General features: G+C 33.2%; 3 protein-coding genes and 1 long non-coding RNA gene across 4 annotated transcripts; all 4 read left to right on the forward strand.

The window, feature by feature from the left end:
- The first annotated feature begins 942 nt into the window (after window positions 1-942).
- LOC123889726 (rhodocoxin) lies at window positions 943-1,678 on the forward strand. Its single transcript, XM_045939192.1, has one exon. The coding sequence runs from the start codon at window positions 1,005-1,007 to the stop codon at window positions 1,470-1,472; it is 468 nt and encodes a 155-aa protein (XP_045795148.1). The 5' UTR covers window positions 943-1,004; the 3' UTR covers window positions 1,473-1,678.
- Window positions 1,679-5,924: 4,246 nt separating this feature from the next.
- Window positions 5,925-6,859, forward strand: LOC123889962. The gene is made up of 2 exons (XM_045939495.1): window positions 5,925-6,074; window positions 6,193-6,859. The coding sequence occupies exons 1-2, from the start codon at window positions 6,067-6,069 to the stop codon at window positions 6,773-6,775; spliced, it is 591 nt and encodes a 196-aa protein (XP_045795451.1). The 5' UTR covers window positions 5,925-6,066; the 3' UTR covers window positions 6,776-6,859.
- Window positions 6,860-9,753: 2,894 nt separating this feature from the next.
- On the forward strand, window positions 9,754-15,608 carry LOC123892970 (protein FAR1-RELATED SEQUENCE 5-like). Its single transcript, XM_045942885.1, has 3 exons — window positions 9,754-9,939; window positions 11,885-12,328; window positions 15,144-15,608. Exons 2-3 carry the CDS (start codon window positions 11,891-11,893, stop codon window positions 15,351-15,353), a joined length of 648 nt encoding a protein of 215 aa, XP_045798841.1. The 5' UTR covers window positions 9,754-9,939; window positions 11,885-11,890; the 3' UTR covers window positions 15,354-15,608.
- A 1,534-nt stretch (window positions 15,609-17,142) lies between these two features.
- On the forward strand, window positions 17,143-17,681 carry LOC123892559. Its single transcript, XR_006803210.1, has 2 exons — window positions 17,143-17,234; window positions 17,556-17,681. It is a non-coding gene; the product is annotated as an uncharacterized LOC123892559 (long non-coding RNA).
- The last annotated feature ends 303 nt before the right edge of the window (window positions 17,682-17,984 follow it).

Below are 17,984 nucleotides of genomic sequence, written 5' to 3' on the forward strand. Positions count from 1 at the left end.
TCCTTGCAAAAAAGAGCATTACCTACATTAGCAAGCTTTTGAGACTTGGCTTCCGAAAACCAATTATCAGGCTCCACACAATCATCAATTGCACAAATATCCTTCCACCGAGGGGCATAATAAGGCAACAACTCATTCCCGTAATCTACATTGTCATTATGGATACAACACTCTCCATATGTTGCCATTAAAACTTGCTCCCGCAAAGGCATGTCATCATTTGAAGAAGACGCCATCACACCACCATCATTTAGCTAGAACACTTAAATTCATTACTTGGATATCCCTCACACCTAATCCACCATTAATCTTCTCTTGACAAATCACATCCCATTTTAAAACCAACACAACTTCCTTCAGCCATTGACACCACTCTAAATACGAATCACCATTTTCACCACATAAAATGAGAGGGGGACCATAAAAAAAAAATTGACTTTCAAAATAGGAAAACCAAAAGTGCATTTAAGTCTTAAAATAATTTATATTTATATGTATTCCGCGTGAAAATTAATTTTTTAAATTTATATTTAGATATTTTAGTTCAAAATTTTATAAATTCTAAAGCTTTGTAAATAAACTTTTATAGTATTTTAAACACACTTAAAAAAATTATTCAAATTTTAAAGATAATAAAACAATTTTTAAAATTTTGAAAAATATCAGGGACTAAAAACACTATATAAAAATTTTACAAGGACCAAAATATGTCTTTTTTATAAGAACCAAAATCAAAATTTAGTAATTATGTAGGATAAAAAGATATTTAATCCTTAATTAATTTATCTGCAAAATTTCATATATTTAAACTCATTTCTAAACTTGTAAAAAAAAAAAAAAAACTCATTTCTAAACTAATTTATCATACGGGTTACCCGAAGTCCGACCCGTACAACTATGGGTAAAGCCCAACAAATGAAATCCGTAACATCACCATTTCATTTCCATCAAAATTTCCTTCCTCTCTCTCTCTCTCTCTCTCAAACTTCGCATCACCAACAACAATGGCGTTAGCATCTCTCCGAAAACTAACAACCCAATCCCAACCTCGTCTCACCTCCCTCTCCTTCCTAACCCAATCCCCAATCCACCGTCCCTCCTCCACCAAAAAAGTCTCCGACCGCATCGTCCGTCTCTCCGCAATCGATTTCCAAGGCCAAAAACACTCCGTCATTGGCCTTACAGGTCAAACACTTCTCAAAGCCCTAATCAATACTGGCTTAATCGATCCCGATTCTCATCGTCTTGAAGAGATCGATGCTTGTTCTGCTCACTGTGAAATTAACATCGCTCAAGAATGGCTTGATAAGCTTCCTCCTAGGAGTTATGATGAAGAGTATGTTTTGAAGCATAATTCGAGAGCTAGGGTTCTTAATAAGCATTCTAGATTGGGTTGTCAGGTTCTTCTTAATCATGATCTTCAAGGTATGGTTGTTGCTCTTCCTGAACCTAAGCCATGGGATACTTCTTAGTTTTTTAGGGTTTTTTGATGTTTTGTTGTTGAAATTGAAATAATGTTATTGACTGAATGAGGTGAATTTGTTGAACCTTGTTGTGGTTTATTGTTGTTATGTTTATTTTTGAATTTGATGATTATGATGAAACTTTTTTGTGATTTGAACTATTGTGCCGGTGATTGGCAATGTCATGTTATTAATAACTATTTGCAACTTTGTAATTCTGTTCTCAGTAGTAACCATGTAGAGTGGTGCAATTGCATCTTTGTTTTAGCCTTTCGGGTGTGTTTCGAGTTCGACTACCATACTCCGTTAAACATCGCACATGACACTGAGCGCCTGTTTCGATTGATTTATTTACAGGAATAAGTGATTGTCTGATTGTGTGAGAGAGCTTATGGAAACAACTTATGACATGTCCATAAGCTGTTCTCAGCTTATGCCCATAAACTCTAGAATAGTTTATTTATTTTACATGTAAGCATTTATATGATAAGTGTTTATGCTATGAGCGTTTAATTAAATTGTTTATCCAAACAGGCCTAGATAGATACTGACACTGCTAATAATTTGAAAATGTTGAAGTGATTGAATGTAACTAATATGTGTTTGGTGTCCGACACATAATTGGTACTTGTCGTCGGACATTGAAACCTTCAACGTGAAGAGTTGGTGTTATGTAAGCTCTTTAATGCAATTAAAAAAATGTTAGAGTCCTTTGAAGGTGCAGGAATATATAGTGTGTGTGGTTTGCAATAGAGAAACTGCAAACCAACACATTAATAAATGTAGTATCTATGGAGTTCTTTTGGGGGGGCAGTGTACCTTTTTCAGAAGGACTGTAATCATATGCTTGTGAATCAATTTTGAGAACACGGGTTATTTTTAGGAGGTACTTGGAGTTTTTCTTCTTGGGGGAGCTATGGTTGAAAGTTGAAACCAATTTGCAGTGTAGGGTCAAAGGGTGATTGATTATAAGGTAGGTTGTTCGGATTACTGTATCACTCACCTTTGAATCTTGTTAACTGTTCTTTGGGTTAATCATCCACTGTATGTTAACAAGGATCCTGAATTCCGATTCTATGTGTTTGCTACGATGTTTTAGTTCACTGTTTTTCCGGAAATGGTTAGAAGCCACATTGCTGGACCAATGCAGCCATGTGACTAAATAGATTATCCCTAACCTTAATGATTAACATTACGGGTAGAGAAAAGCAGTAGCACATTGTGTACACATATATTAGACCATAGGTTCAAAACCTAAGTACTTTTGTGAGAAACTTTCAAACAGTTTCCTAACAGGAAATTTCCACAGTTTCGTATTTACTTTGGAAGTTTATGATTGCAATTGATTTTGAAACATTTAAGGCTTTTTTTTTGAGGCAGAAACATTAAGGCTTGACATAAATAAAGCTGTGGCCATTTTCACCACGTGAGAAGCAAAATGTTGTTAAAATGAAATAGCAAGGCTTTAAATTACAAAGAGCCATATTGAAGTTATCTCTTTTATTTGCAATACGATAAGATGGATGATTTGTTATTTGAAGCAACAATGGATGAATGTGTTGTTTAAAATCCTTCTTTGCTTTTAGTTTGGAAGCTTGAATGATTAAGTAGATTCAGGACAATGTGAAGCTATGATGCAGGAACATTTTGAGAAAGAAAATTTGAGGTGTGCTTGTGATTTTACGTTAATTATAGAAATTTTGTTATTGCAGCTGTAAGTTTCGATGATGTTATGATCTGTTATGTGAGGATCTGAATCTAAAAAAGCTAGTATGCTTCAAGTTACTTGAAAGAAATTATAGCTGTGTGCAATTTTGGATTTTAATAGAGAAGTTATTGATTTAAAAATACATATGCTGGAGAATCGTGAATTACTTTCACCAACATATACCAAGTGTGTCAAGTCAATTGAACATTATTAACCAGAACAACAATGTTCTTGGCTAATGAATTTTATCAAGTCTTCCAAGATGTTTTATACTTAGGGTATATTCAAACTTGAATTTAGGGATGTTATTGCACAATTTATGTTATTTACTAGCTGGATGAAAACTAACCATGGTTTTGTATCCTATCTGTAGCTGAAATTACTTTACCTTCTTCACAATGTTTGAAGTCTCATTTATTGAATGTAGTAAAAAAAAATGGATGCTCGAATAAGAGGCTTATATGGCACATATCAATCTAATACCCGAAGTTAGCCACCGTATAATGGTTAGATAGAAAACAACACTGATAATTGGTAGTTAGTTGGACTTGGGTTCTGCTTGGTCCTAGGTTTGTTGCTAATTCCCTGTTCATACCTGATTTGAGTAAACCCTTTATTTACTTCTCCAGTGTAAAGGCTTATCTTGATAATTTGTGTTGATTTCAAGTTCAATTTCAGCTGGTTAGGTTTTTCCTAGATATAACTTATAAGAAAGGGTTGTCTACTTTTCTACCTCATGTACATGCCAATAAATCGCACAAAAGTGTATTTAGCAGTGTGATTGCTCAGCTTGCTTGGTTCATTTGGCTGATTTCATAGGTGATAAGCCATTATCTATATTGAAGTTGGTAATAGTGAACTTATTCATAAAATTATAGATAGTTTCTATTTAATTTGGCAGAAGAGTAGTATTATTTTAGAGAGTTCCTTGTTCTGATCCTGCTTGCAAAACAACATACCAAAGCTAATAAACTAAATGTGAGAGGTTGATGATTTATTAGACATGCAATAAGTTGCGAATGAATGGCATTTCTCCACCCACTGCATTTGAATCAGAGTTCAGAGGTTTGACAGGTGGTATAATAATCATAAGAAAACCAAATTGAAGGTGCCATGGTAATCGTTTAAGAAAATCAAATTTAAGTCGATGTAGTTTGCTCAATGTAGTTTTAAGACCAACGAGAGATATGATATACTGTGGATTGGTTTAGGTTAAAAGACTAATTGGTAAGAATATCATTCTAGGGTGATATGAAAGGGAAAAGTCATGCAAGTTTTTCATTTACTCCCTCTGCTTTTATATATAAGAAAAAGTTTGATTTTTAGATTCATTGTAAAGTTGATGTAAAAATCAAAATTACAGTGAATCTAAAAATCAAAATTTTTCTTGTATATAAGACCGGAGGGAGTATTTAAGAATGAAGACTTTGTTAAAGATGCTTTGGGAAGATGAATCAGCATATTTGCTTTCGTGAGGTTCAACATTTCATCTAAATTTTTCCCCTCTTTTATGTTTGTTTTGGCTTTTCTTCTTTGTGCAAGCAATCAATCACGTGCTTGAGTGTCGCTTTAGAGCATCTATCTATAACGATGAACTTTTAAAATGAGATCTAAGCACCGGATATACATCACTATTCACTACTCATATACTACTAGGTTTTTAGTGGTATTATTAAATAAGCATTCAATTACTTCAATCATATCTAACACATTCAAAAAATTTACTAAGTACACTTGTCCTTGAACAATAGACAAAAAATTGTAAAAATTATTAGGCCGGATGTCATGATCGACATTCGGCGTTCGAGCCCCGATTTCATCATTTGCATGTTTGGGTTTATGATGATTTTACCATTTCATCTATTTAAAAAAAAAAATACTATGAAACTCACCTAAATAATTATATTTTAATAATAATTTAATTTTCACCAACCGATAACTCTATAGGTATAGAACCAATAACTATAATTTAATTTTTCAAGACCTATAGAAGCATTTTCTCTAGTTAAGTATGTCTTTGCCTCTTTAAACATGGTTAGAAGTTTGATCTCCAACTCTTACGTATGATAAAAAGAAAGTCAGTAAAAAGGAGTGAATTCACATTGTGTATCTCACAATTTTTTTTGACAAAGATTAATTTTTTTTGTTCACACTGTTATAATAAAAGGGTGAATATAACACAAATTTCAAATTACTAAAACAAAAAAGAAAAAATTTGAGAACAAACTTGCATCAAAATTTTATCTCATTTTCCTCCCTTTTGGGTATCATAAAAAATAGGCATAAGAAATAATTCACACTATTTTCTTCCCTGCTCCTTGTTCAGGGTTGTTGGCATATGGTTCCGGTTCCGTATTGGCGGTTACTCCATTCGTTAAATTTGGAACCCTTGTTGATCTTTGTCAATGCGTTTGCTCTTTATTTTTTTAACTTGATTTCACGCTCGTACTCTGGTTCGCTGGTTGCCTTATGACAAGTATTTGTATTGTTAAAAATAATTAGGGCTCATGATGTATACCATTTTGGGTTATAGCTGGCTAAAGTTTAATGTCCTTGGTCTCTGTATCTGTTTTTTTTTATTTAATATATTTTCTTTTTTGTCTAAAAAAAATATTAAAATTTTCATATTATATTGAATTTCTTTTTTATTATTATTTTTCTTTCAAAATTATGACGTCCTTATCATCTTCCTGCTGTCACCGTCCGTCCCCATTTACTTTCCTTGCGTCTCTTTTGAAACTTTGTGAAAACAAATCCCAAAAGCAAATAAACAAAGTAAAACCAGCTACAAAGCAAACACATCTTTTGAGTCAATCATAAACCAAACACATCTCAACTCAAAAAAAAAACCAGCTCCTTCTCCTCTCTTTCATTTCTCTCTCACATTCTCATTCCATGGACGAGTAAGTACAGTATCTATCTCTCTTTCATTTTCCAACTTATATTTAATTCAATTTCATTTTCCAACTTATATTTAATTCAATTTAATAAAAAACTTACATGAATTTCACATTGTAACAGATCAGAGCAATCCCCAAAAGATTACTACCCAAACCAACAAAACGGCACATATAGGCAGTCATCAATGTCATCATCCTCAACTACAAGCGTCCACGTCACAGCTCTAGACGGACTGGTAAACGTAAACTCCCTTTTCACAATCGCCGTATTCGTCGGCCTATCTCTAACAACTCCAGGCCAACGTAGCCTCGAAAATCGCTCCTCATGCGACGCCGGAATCGATGTCGCAAAGAAGCTTCTAGTATTTGAAGTTATTTCTTTCAGTTTCTTTCTATCTTCTTCGCTTGTTGCTCAAGGTCTTAAACTAGCTCTCAATCTTTTGAATAGTAAAGATGTTGATGAAGCTTTTAGGGCTCATATTAATTTGAAGGTTTTGAGATGGGGAATGTTGGGATCTGCTTTGGGATCTGTTATGGGTTGTTTGTTCTTGATGCTTTCTATGGTTAATGTTATTGAGATAAGGTTAGGGTTATTGTCTTGTGGAAGTAAATCTGCTGCTCATGCTGTTGCTGTTATGGCTATTTTGGTTTCTTCTGCTCTTTTGGTTTATATTTCTACTGCTATTTATGCCTTTACTCACTAAGTTTTAAATTCAATGAAATTGTATGAATTAAATTGTAAGGTTTTGAGATATATGAATGAAATTGTTGTGATTTTGTAGCTAGAAGATCGAGATATATTGATAATTTATGTCATTTGAGCTCTTTTTTCTTTTTTCTTTTTTTTTTTTTTTTATGGAAGCAAAATTATTTTGTGTTGCTTCATTATTTAGTACCATTACGGTTTTTACAAATATAATGGTACTATCACTTTTCTTAATACCCGTGAAATTTGTATGGGTCTGGTACTAAGAGACGGAGAGTAATTACTTCTATTTTCGCAAATTATTACCGGTGTGTGTTCGCTTCCTCCACCATTCAACACCTCTGGCCGTTGCCCACCACTACCACTTCCAATAACTATTATTAAGCTTCTATGTGTTGGTGTCTGTGCCATGTCTAGTGTTTGTGTTTTTTTTAGTGCTTGATAGGTCTAGTCTACCGTGGTTGGTTGGTGGTGTATGGTTTTCTTGTGGAAGGGACAAGAGAATTTATTTTTAGAATCTGTATATGTGGGCGGAACTTGCTTTGACTGAACAGAGCTTCTGGTTTGCCGCTATAGATAGTAATTACTTTTATTTTTGCAAATTATTATCAGTGTGCGGCTGTCGCCTACCACCACATAGGGTCTCCGCCACTAGTCAACACCTCTGGCCGCTGCTGAGCACTACCACTAGCAAGAACTATTATTAAGCATCTACGTGGTGTCCATTGTCATGTTTTCTTAGTGCTTGATAGGTCTAGTTTACTGAGATTTGTTGGTGGTGTATGATTTTCTTGTGGAAGGAGCTAGAGAAATTATATTTAGAATCTGTATATGTGTGGATGGAACTTGTTTTGACTGAACTGAGCTTCTGGTCTTAACTGTAATGCGGTTGTAGGATGTTGTTGAATTTTTCTCTAGTTATAAGGTTGCTTTTGTATACCTAGACGGCAAATGAGCAGAGCAGTGGAACTTTCCGTGATGGTTTGTGATTAGTAAGTTTTGAGTTGTGCTAGATCTTTCAAATTGTGGAGAATTGCGTCCAAATGAAGCTGATAGTTGCAAACAGCTCTAAAATGTTGACAATGCAGCTGTTATTTCAGCTGCATATCGCAATTTGAAACATTAGGACTTGATGTTCAATGGACTGGATTCATTTTTATCAAAGGAATTAAGTTTTTGTTTGCTTCGAAACAGTGATTAAGTGTTGCTTGTTGTCCATCTGATTTCTATGAAATGGTTTTGGTTAAGTTCTTACTGCTTTTTTTGGTACAATGGAGTCAAAGAGGATCAAACCTAGGACCTCCTGCATACTACCAAAACCCCTCACCATTAGACCAAATCTAGTGGCTTTCTTACCGCTTTGGTTATGCTGGTGAAAGAACATTGTTGTATGATTTTGGACTCTTGATTTATCTAGATCAAGAAAATGAAGCACACATTATCTTACACTCAGTGTGCCTAGAAATCTTAATTAGCATAGATCAGTTGGCATGAGATGTTTGATTGACCAACAATGAATTAATTTAAGTGGTAAGGGATGTACTCATTAAGCAAGTGATCACGAGTTTGATCCAAGTCCGATTTTTCACAAGGGAAATTTTAATTCATACTATTTTATTATAAAGAGTCTAGACAAGGTTTTGAGGATCAAGTTGCCACACTTGTTAGGTGTTCTTATGGTGTGATGATGGGAGCTTCTAGGAATTATGATTGTGACCTCGTGACCAAAGGTTGATTGAATGATAATAACACAACAATAGGCAATAGCCATAGTTTATATTGGCAGAAAAAATCAGCAGTCACAACATATGATCAAACTTATGGACAAGGCTGATGCAATAATGTTAAAATATAAACAAGCAAATCAATTGAATCACATTAAGATCAACAAAAAATTTTAAAATTTTCATATCGGTATGCACATGGAGACGCCACATCATTAAAATTAGCCACATCACCAGTTTTGAGTTAAAATTGATTAAAATGTGCATGGAAAAAAAGAAGAAAAACCACTCTACCCAATGCTCCTCCTCCTTCTTCCTACTTCCACCACCAAACCTCCATTCTTTTTCAAGTGGTTTCTTCTTCATTTTTTTGAATCAATATTTGGTAGTTGCTTCTTCATTATGTTAGGACGGAGAAAATCCTTTTCACGTCTCAACACCATCAGTCTCATCCTATTAGTTATCTTCATTTTGTTCTTAACATAATGAAGAAACAACCACCAAACATTGATACAGAAAGAAGGGAGTGTGAGAGTGAAAAGGAATTGAGGTTTGGTGTGGAGGTGGAAGGAAGAAGAAGGAGGAGGATCGGGCGGAATGATTTTTTTTTTCTTTCTTGAATGTTAATTTCCACGTTAGCTTACGCATGTAGACACCATGTCATTAAAATTAGCAACATGTTTGGGTAAAAATTGGCATGGGGAGCTAGTAAGTGTAAAAGAGGTTAAATTTTGATATCCTAGAAACTTCAATGATAAAAAAATTAAGTTACGTATCATTAACCTACAATATTCTCTTTGATACCCTTATCGAAAATGTTCTTATAGCTTAAGACGAATGTAATAATAAAAAGAGTGAATATTCATATTGGTCCCTCGCAAATTTCTGATGGGACAATTCAGTCCCTAACAAAAATAAACTCAAATTAGTCCATGACATTTTCATATTGAGGACAAACTAGTCCTCGATTTGTTATAATAGAGGGACTAATTCGTCCCCAGTATGAAAATATCAGGGATTAATTTGAGTTTATATTTGTTAGGATTAAATTGTCCTATTTAAAATTCGTAAGGGAACAAAATGTATCTTCACTCTAATAAAAAATAGGTTTAAATGGAGTTTTTAGTTATCTATTTAAAATAATAAATATCAAGTTTAGTATCCTATTTTAAAAACTGATTTTTTATCCCCTAATTTTCATTTTTAATTTTTGTGAATTTTTCTCCCTTATCCTATCAACATTATTTTCTCTCTTACTTGCTTTCTTTCCTTTCATTTTGGTTTGTCATCCAAACAAAGCATAAGACAACACCCAAAATCAGTCAATTTCACGTACAACACGCCGCACAAGATCATTTCTCTTCAATTTCTATTATCTTGGCTCCAAATTATCTTCAAAACGCGCTTCACTGAAAAGCTCTTCCTCTGCTGTTTCACAGTAAGTTATGATGCCATGTTTCTTTTGCTTTCCTTTTTGGGTAAAACCAAAACTCAATCTCCATATATACAAGAATTTTATGTAAATTTGCATACTTTTTGTTACCGATTTCTATGTGCAAGTTGAGCTTCATGAACCCAACTCGGAGTTCCACGTCAGAAGTCATGAATCCCGTGGGAGGACTTATATAGGATTGGACAATCCTCCCCTTTAAAAATCATGGTTTTCAGATGGAGTCAGGTTCAATCTGAATCACTTAAGGACTTAATTGACAAATTTTATATAGATTAGAGACTACTTAAGACTAAATTGATAGTTTATTCGTTTAAGGTAAGATTGTGCAATGTCTTGTATGTAATAGAGGTGGAGTATGACTGCATCTTTGGATATCATGATGATGATTATGATGTATGAATATGGGTTAGAGGATTTGATAATTCATTGTAAGATAAGTTTAGATGGTAGTAAAATATATCTAATTTTGAAGAATGAGCACTCAAAAGTTTTTGGTAGAGAAAATTTAAGCAATTTAAATGATTTAGATTTTTTTGGTTTTCACCACCAGTATTCGGCCCACTAGACCGCCTAATCTGGTTCGGGAGTCATTTCTGGCATTAAGTGGTTTCAGCCCCCCTAATATACTAAGTGAAAATTTAGGGTTAATATAACTGATTTGCTGAAGGATTCCCTTATGTTTAACATTTTTTTTTGGCCAGATAAATCCACATGTATGAAAAGTCTTGCTAATTGAAGCTACCTTTCGATGTCCCATAATTTGAGCTGCTATATAGATACTGAACTGGATAGCCTATTTATTGGTAGATGATTATAAGGATTACAGAATAAGTTTCTATTTTGAAATAAACTCAATTACCGAATTACGGCTTTAATCGTGCATTGGCCTGAAAAGAATCTACTTAATTTGGTTGAAAACTTGAAACAGAAGGATATTGATTCATAACTTTTGATCGTGAATGGGCTAGTAAATACAGGGCTTCTACTAATCTATAGAATCTTAGATGAGAAGGAATATGCAAAGGTGTTGATCTTGTCTCTTAGTTTGGTTTACAATTGGAAAACTGCAAATGTCTGTGACATTTGCAGCGGGAATCCAAACATTACCCTTAGCTGCCAGCATTGTTGTTGGAATAATTTACGTATTCACTAGTCTTAATAAAATCACCTGTTTTTTGAAGTTGATGCTGGATTATCAGGAGAAAGTATAGCTTGGAAGTTGAAATATATTAAGAAATTGTTTTCCCAATTTGTTGATAAAGTAAATAACTCAGATTTTATTATTATTGGCTTCTTCATAGATGTTATCAACTAATTAAAGCAACTTCATATATTTCTTTGGATTATTAGGTCTATTTTTTTTTTTTTTATCATTTCATTTATAAGTTCATTCAAATCTTACATACTTGCATTTGTGAAAGTTTATGTAAATCTTTTATTGGGCTATTAAAAGTTCCATATTCTATCTGTTGCCAACAAAAGGGAAGAGGGGTGGATGAGGGAATTGATATTGGATAATTATTACTTATAGCCTGTTTATTTAGGATATTTTTCAACGAAACGGTGCTAACAGTTACCAAATACATGTTAAGAAGCACTTTTTTCAGAAATATGGAAAGACGCCCTTCTAGAATCGATTTTCACATCTGTAGAATCTTTTTTCCCTTTCTCATTTTGGCTGGTCCTTTGAAGTATTATCAGTGGTCCAGCAAATAATAGATAATAGCTTTTAGACACTTAAATTTTATTTTTTCCTTAACTCAGAAAGCATGAACTGTATCTACTCTAATGCTTATTCTCGATTTTCCTCTGAAGTGTTATTGGTGGATTGAGTTTGCATCTGTGAATTCGAAAACACTGAATTTTTACATATCAAAGTTCATGACTATTCAAAAAGGTAATGTATATCTTGATGACACAAATTGGGCAGGTTTGTATGGATTTTGTAGAAGTGGACCCGGACAAGGGAAATGAGCCTGACCATAGTTGTCTAGAAGAGAGTACAAATATATTTGATGGAGTTGAAGTTCAAGAGCCATATGTGGGCATGGAATTTGATTCTGAAGAAGCTGCCAGGACATTTTATGTTGGATATGCTAGACGGGTAGGATTTGCTGTCCGTGTTATGCAACGTCGACGTTCTGGAATTGATGGCAGGACTCTTGCTCGTCGACTTGGATGTAACAAACAAGGATTCTCGCCCAATAACAAGGGAACATTGGGGAAAGATAAAAGACCAAGGCCTAGTGCCCGAGAAGGTTGCAATGCAACAATTTTAGTTAAGATGGAAAAATCTGGAAAATGGGTTGTCACAAGATTTATAAAGGATCACAACCATCCTCTAATTTCTACAGCTAATGGTTTCAGCACAGAGGTGAGTTTTCTGCTTGCTTATAATGTTTACTTAGCTTTTCACTTGTTTAAGTAGATCTTCAGTGTTCCTTAGGCATGAACTTTAGCACATGTATGTTTCAATACAACGACGATAATATGCAGGTTTTCTTATCTTCATGTATCTGCCTTGCAAGTGAGTCTATTTGGATTTGACATAACTTAAGTTTCACATGTCTTTTTCATGACGTTGCTGAAGCATAAAAATAATGGTTGTCTTGGAAACTAATAAATAACACGAGGGTTGTGTTTGATCACTTTGATGCACCCTGGGGGACATGGAAAACAAACCATACACATCACATCAAAAGTAATTAGTTGAGTTGCAACATGACTAGTTTATTATGTCTGTTTTATGGTGATCAATGAACAACATGAGAAATTTCGGGTGTGAGGAAGGAAGAAAAGGATGAAGAGGGTTATAGGAAGAGGGGTCATTGAGAATTTTAATACTTTGTTGGGTATTTTTGTGTTAGTAGGCCTCCTATTGGAAAACATTATTTTAGGCGCCGGCTCATTTAACAACCAGTTTAAGTTAATTGCATGTTTTAAATAGATTAAGTGTAGGAAACTGATAGGCATTTGGGAAAGACGGCTCTCTAATTCCTTGAGGTTATGTTATTTTCTGGCAGTTAGTCTCTGCACTAGCAGCAGTTTATATTTTTCCCGTTTACGTAACCCACTATGCAGGAAGTAATTCCCATAGTATTTTTCTTTTTGACGCAATTCCCATAGTATTGTTGAACAGGCCCGGTTTTGGGCCAGGGCAAGCAGGGCCCGAGCCCAGGGCCCCCAAAAAACTGGGGCCTCAAAATTTTTTTGGGCCCATTATGTTAAATTTAATTGGTTAGGTATTTGTGCTGAGATTTTGTTTACATGAATTTATGGTAGCTTAGTTGGTTAGTATGCAATTCCCAGCTCAATTGGAAGCAGGTGGGACTGGGTTCAATTCCCAGCTTTGGCACTTTTTGGTTGGCAATTTTTTGTTTGTTTTATTTAAATAGATCAACTTTCAACAAATCACAATCAATACCACCATAAAAATTATAAATCAAACTAATTCAAAAATTATTTCTTTTTACAAAATGATGATTTTTTCTATAAATAAAATAACTTTATAACTCATAAATAACTTTACTACTTTATCTATATAAAAAAAAACCACATTTTGTTATTTCTTTGAAAAAATTCTATGAAAATAAAGAATTAATTTATAAAATTAAATTGTAATTTTTATGAAAAAACACTATCAATTGTTTTTTAGATCATCAAAACACTGTCAATTTTTTTTAGATCATTAAGACACTATCAATTTTGTTATTTATTTTATTTGTTGTGTAAATGTTAATTTTATTTATTAATAATCTGTTAATCTTTTATTTATCGTTTCAATTTCAATGTTGCGGAATATGACTCTTTTTTTTTTTTTTTTTATGTCAGTTACACATAAAAATAACTATTTTTGATGTTATTAACATTATTTACAATTTAAATAAATGATGTTCTTTTTATAAAAAAAATTGCATTTTTTATTAGGGGTCCATTTTTATTATTTGCTCTGGACCTCCAAAATCTCGGAGTCGGCACTGTTGTTGAATATACAAGTATTGTTCCATTATATCCTATCTATTACTTACTGTATATACCGGATCTATCATTTTGACTTTTAGATGTGTATGGGATAAAAACTTTTGCCATGCCTGCTTTGCTTTATTTTTGGGTCTAGGTCACGACGGTTGTGACAACATTTTCTATGTTTGCTTTACTTTTGTTCTATGCCAAAACTTTGAAGGCCTTCCATTTCCATCACTTGATTCTTCACAATAAGATGCCTAATTCCTGCATGTAAAGTAAAATGAAAACACGGTAACCTAAACAAAGAAAAAAGAAATTTGCAGAGAATCAATGAAACATATGAAAATGAGTAAAAGTTCATGTAAAATTCATAGAAAATTAGAGGCAAATTCAACCCCATTGAGTTCCTTTGAGCTTAAATTTTGTTTACCCCTAGAGAAGAAAGTAGAAACAACGGTTAGGCGTTCCGAGCTCAATGATCATCTGCATTGCTGAATAGGCCTTAATTTTAAGTTCGTAAGTTCTGCAGACTGGTTGCAATTTGGACTAGTAATTTGGACTAGCCGTTCTCGAGGCCAAGGTGAATTGGGACATGTGTGATGAGGCCTCCAACAATCTTATTAGAAAGAGCATTCCAAACATTTACCAAAATGGTAATTTGCCAACACCCAACAATATACCCTTGTTTACCATGCATGGTCTATAAGAACTTGACTTAAGTTTGACAGACAACACCGCCACTATCCCCACAACCAAATACAGTACTACTGTCCTTGAAATGCTTAGCATACCGAAAACAAGGGTTTCCTGTAAGACTTATTTCAATCTTCCTGGTTCATAACTTTGTTAATCCCCAAAATGACTGTTCATTTGCAGCAAACCATGTCAAATTCATCTATTGCCTCCAACAGAGAATTTAAACTGTTGAAGTCTTCCATATTTAGTCTATGATCCTTGTTAAACAGAGTAAAATGATCATTCCTAAGAAATTTTAGAGTAATTCGCTCACCAGCAGGAAGTTGCTGTGTTGAAAAATAGTTCCAACATGTTTAAAAATTGCAGTACCCCTTTGTAGCTAAAGTTCAGATATCTATATCTTTATTGGATAGCTGCGTGCTTACTTACGCTTCACTTTTTTGTGCCTGTTTCTAGGTTTTTCTCAATTTATTCTACTTGATCTGTTCATCCTTGCTGTTTAAATTTAAATTTCCCTCTACTTGTAGGACGATAAAGATAAGAAAATTGCAGAACTTACTATGGAGTTGGAGCACCAAGATGAACTATGTGCTGCATATAGAGGAAAATTACTCAACTTCATAAACAATGTTGAGGAACAAACAGAAGAAATGTCCACAAGAATTCAACTCATTATCACAAATATAAAGAGAGCTGAATCTGAAATGCAAATATGTTCACAGAACAGATTGCCTTAGAACTGTACTTGAGTGTACAAATGAATGAATATAGTATATGCTATAAGTTCACTAGTTATAGTACTCCATTACATTGGAATTTGTTCTTTGCATATTTGCAGTAGCTTAAAGTAGAAGGCATCTGTTTATACATGAATTATTTTAGGAAATGAAACCATAGGGTATCAAGTTTTGTAAAACATAAATGGGTGATAAATCATGAACAATCATATGACATATAAGTGATAAATCATAACCAAATCATGTCATCATATATAAGTAATGGAAACAACTATAAGTTCAATGCAATAGTCCTGTCAAAAACAAAAAAGTTCAATGCAATAGTCCTGTAAAAAAAAAATGTTCAGTGTAATTTTTTTTACAGAGAAAAATGTTCAATGTAATATTAATTATTGTTTTGTAAATATTATCTTTAGTTATTTAATGCAAGGAGATAAATAGATGAGTAAGATAATAAATGATCAAATATATTATAGAAAAAAAGATAAATAATTATATTGGAAGTAACAAAATTTATTGATTGTTTTGATATTTGTTAAATATTGTAAAACAACTTAAAAATGAGTTGAACAAAATCGTAAATGAAACAAAATAGAGGGACCTAAAACACATTTAAGCTTAAAAATGAGTTCTCGCCTCCCAGCTGAATTTTTTCCATACAATTTTGTCAGGTAAGACTTATTTCAATCTTCCTGGTTCACAAGTTTGTTCATTATCCCCAAAATGACCATTCATTTGCCGCAAAATCACGGGGAATTCATCTATTGCATCCAACAGCGAATTTTCAAATACTGTTGAAGTCTTCCAAATTTCGGCCATGAGCCTAAATGATCAAGCCCTTATCACATTCCATACCTTGTCTAGTTTGAGCATCAACATTGCTAAGAAGCTTCAGAGTAATTCGGTCATAAGCAGGAAATTGCAGTGCGGGAAAATAGTTCCAACATATATAAAATTTGCAGTAACTTTTTATAGCTAAAGTTCTGATATCAATCATATTCAGTATTTATACTTTTTATAGCTAAATTTTATGTTGAATATATATGCTAGACAAGTAAGATTTGTAGTACACATTATGTAACATCGACATTTTGGAATCGATGACAGGACTCATGCTCGACGACTTTGGTGTAACAAACAAGAATTCTCACAAAATGGCAAGGTAACATTGGGGCAAGAAAAAGACCAATGCATAGAGCCTGAGAAGGTTGCAAGGCAACAATTTTGGTATAGAATATAGATGGAAAAATCTGGAAAAGGGTTGTCACAAGATTTGTAAAGGATCACAACCATCCACTAATTAATATTGATGGAAAAATCTGGTAAATGGTGTCATTACTGCGGCGAGTTTTCTCTTTGTTTACACAATGTGTTTACTATAGCATTCCACTTGGTTAAGTAGATATTCATTGTTTCTTAGGCATGAACTTTAGCATATACATTGTTTCAGTACACCAGTGATAACATAAGCATGTTTTCTTATTTTCATGCATTAGCCTTGCAAGGGGAATAAGGATTACACGTCACTGCGTTAAGGCAGTAGTCATTATCGACCATCGGATCAACAATAAATGGCTAAGAATAAAACTGTGTCTGATCAATGAGAACCATCTAATTGCTTTTGGACGGGAGAGATTTGCTTTTGAACCATCTAAAAAAATCAATATTATACATCCATATACCTAATACTAATTTTTGGCCTAAAGGACCAATATTAATTAGATTTGGTGATCAATTGAGTGAATTAAAGAGACAAATATGTTACAATATGTGTAAGAGACATTTCATGATAAATATGATTTTTAGAAAGTTTCCTTGGCAAAAAGCACAAGGATCAATTCAATGAGTTAAAGAGACAACAAACACAACACATCCATATATGTAAGAGACATTTCATAATAATATATTTTTTTGGAAAGGTTTCAAATTGATAACTCTATACATACTAATTAAAAGCAATTTAATTGAAGTAAAAAAAACACTAGTTTTTTACATTGTAAAGTTGTAAGAACATTTTGTATTTGTTACATGCAAAGGAGGAAATGGATCAAACTTTGAAGTTTATTTATGCTATAGTTTTCTTTTTTTCTCTATGTCTTGTTATAATCCATGGTGGTAAGGCCCTTTTCTATTTTTGTTTTTACATTCACAATTATTCATTCCCTTTCACTAACATTCCTTTATTTTTGTTTTACATCGCAGAATTTCATTCTTGCATTCATGACGATGACTGTCCATATGATTATTGTACCCCTCCTAAATATTCAAAGTGTATTTGGAGTAGTTGTTATTGTAAAGATTTTAATGAATAATAGTTAAGTTGAAAAATAGTTTTGTTATTTATAAGCCTATATATATAATTGTATCTACACATCATAATATTGTACCTATATGTAATTATGGAACCACCGTAAAGATCATATTGGAAACAAACATGAGGTTAGATCCTTATATATACATAAAAATAATTTGGATGAAGATAACACATGGTTTTTTTGAGGTATGTTATGATAAGTTTAATTTTGTCATTTTAAGATCTCTAATCTTCTATTTAGATCATCTTGATCTGCTGTATTGGAGATTTAGGATTTCATTACAATGTTGTTTGTTTTTTTTTGTTCGAATAATAGT

This window comes from Trifolium pratense, linkage group LG6 (genome assembly GCF_020283565.1).
Source record: "Trifolium pratense cultivar HEN17-A07 linkage group LG6, ARS_RC_1.1, whole genome shotgun sequence".
NCBI classification, from domain to species: Eukaryota; Viridiplantae; Streptophyta; class Magnoliopsida; order Fabales; family Fabaceae; genus Trifolium; species Trifolium pratense.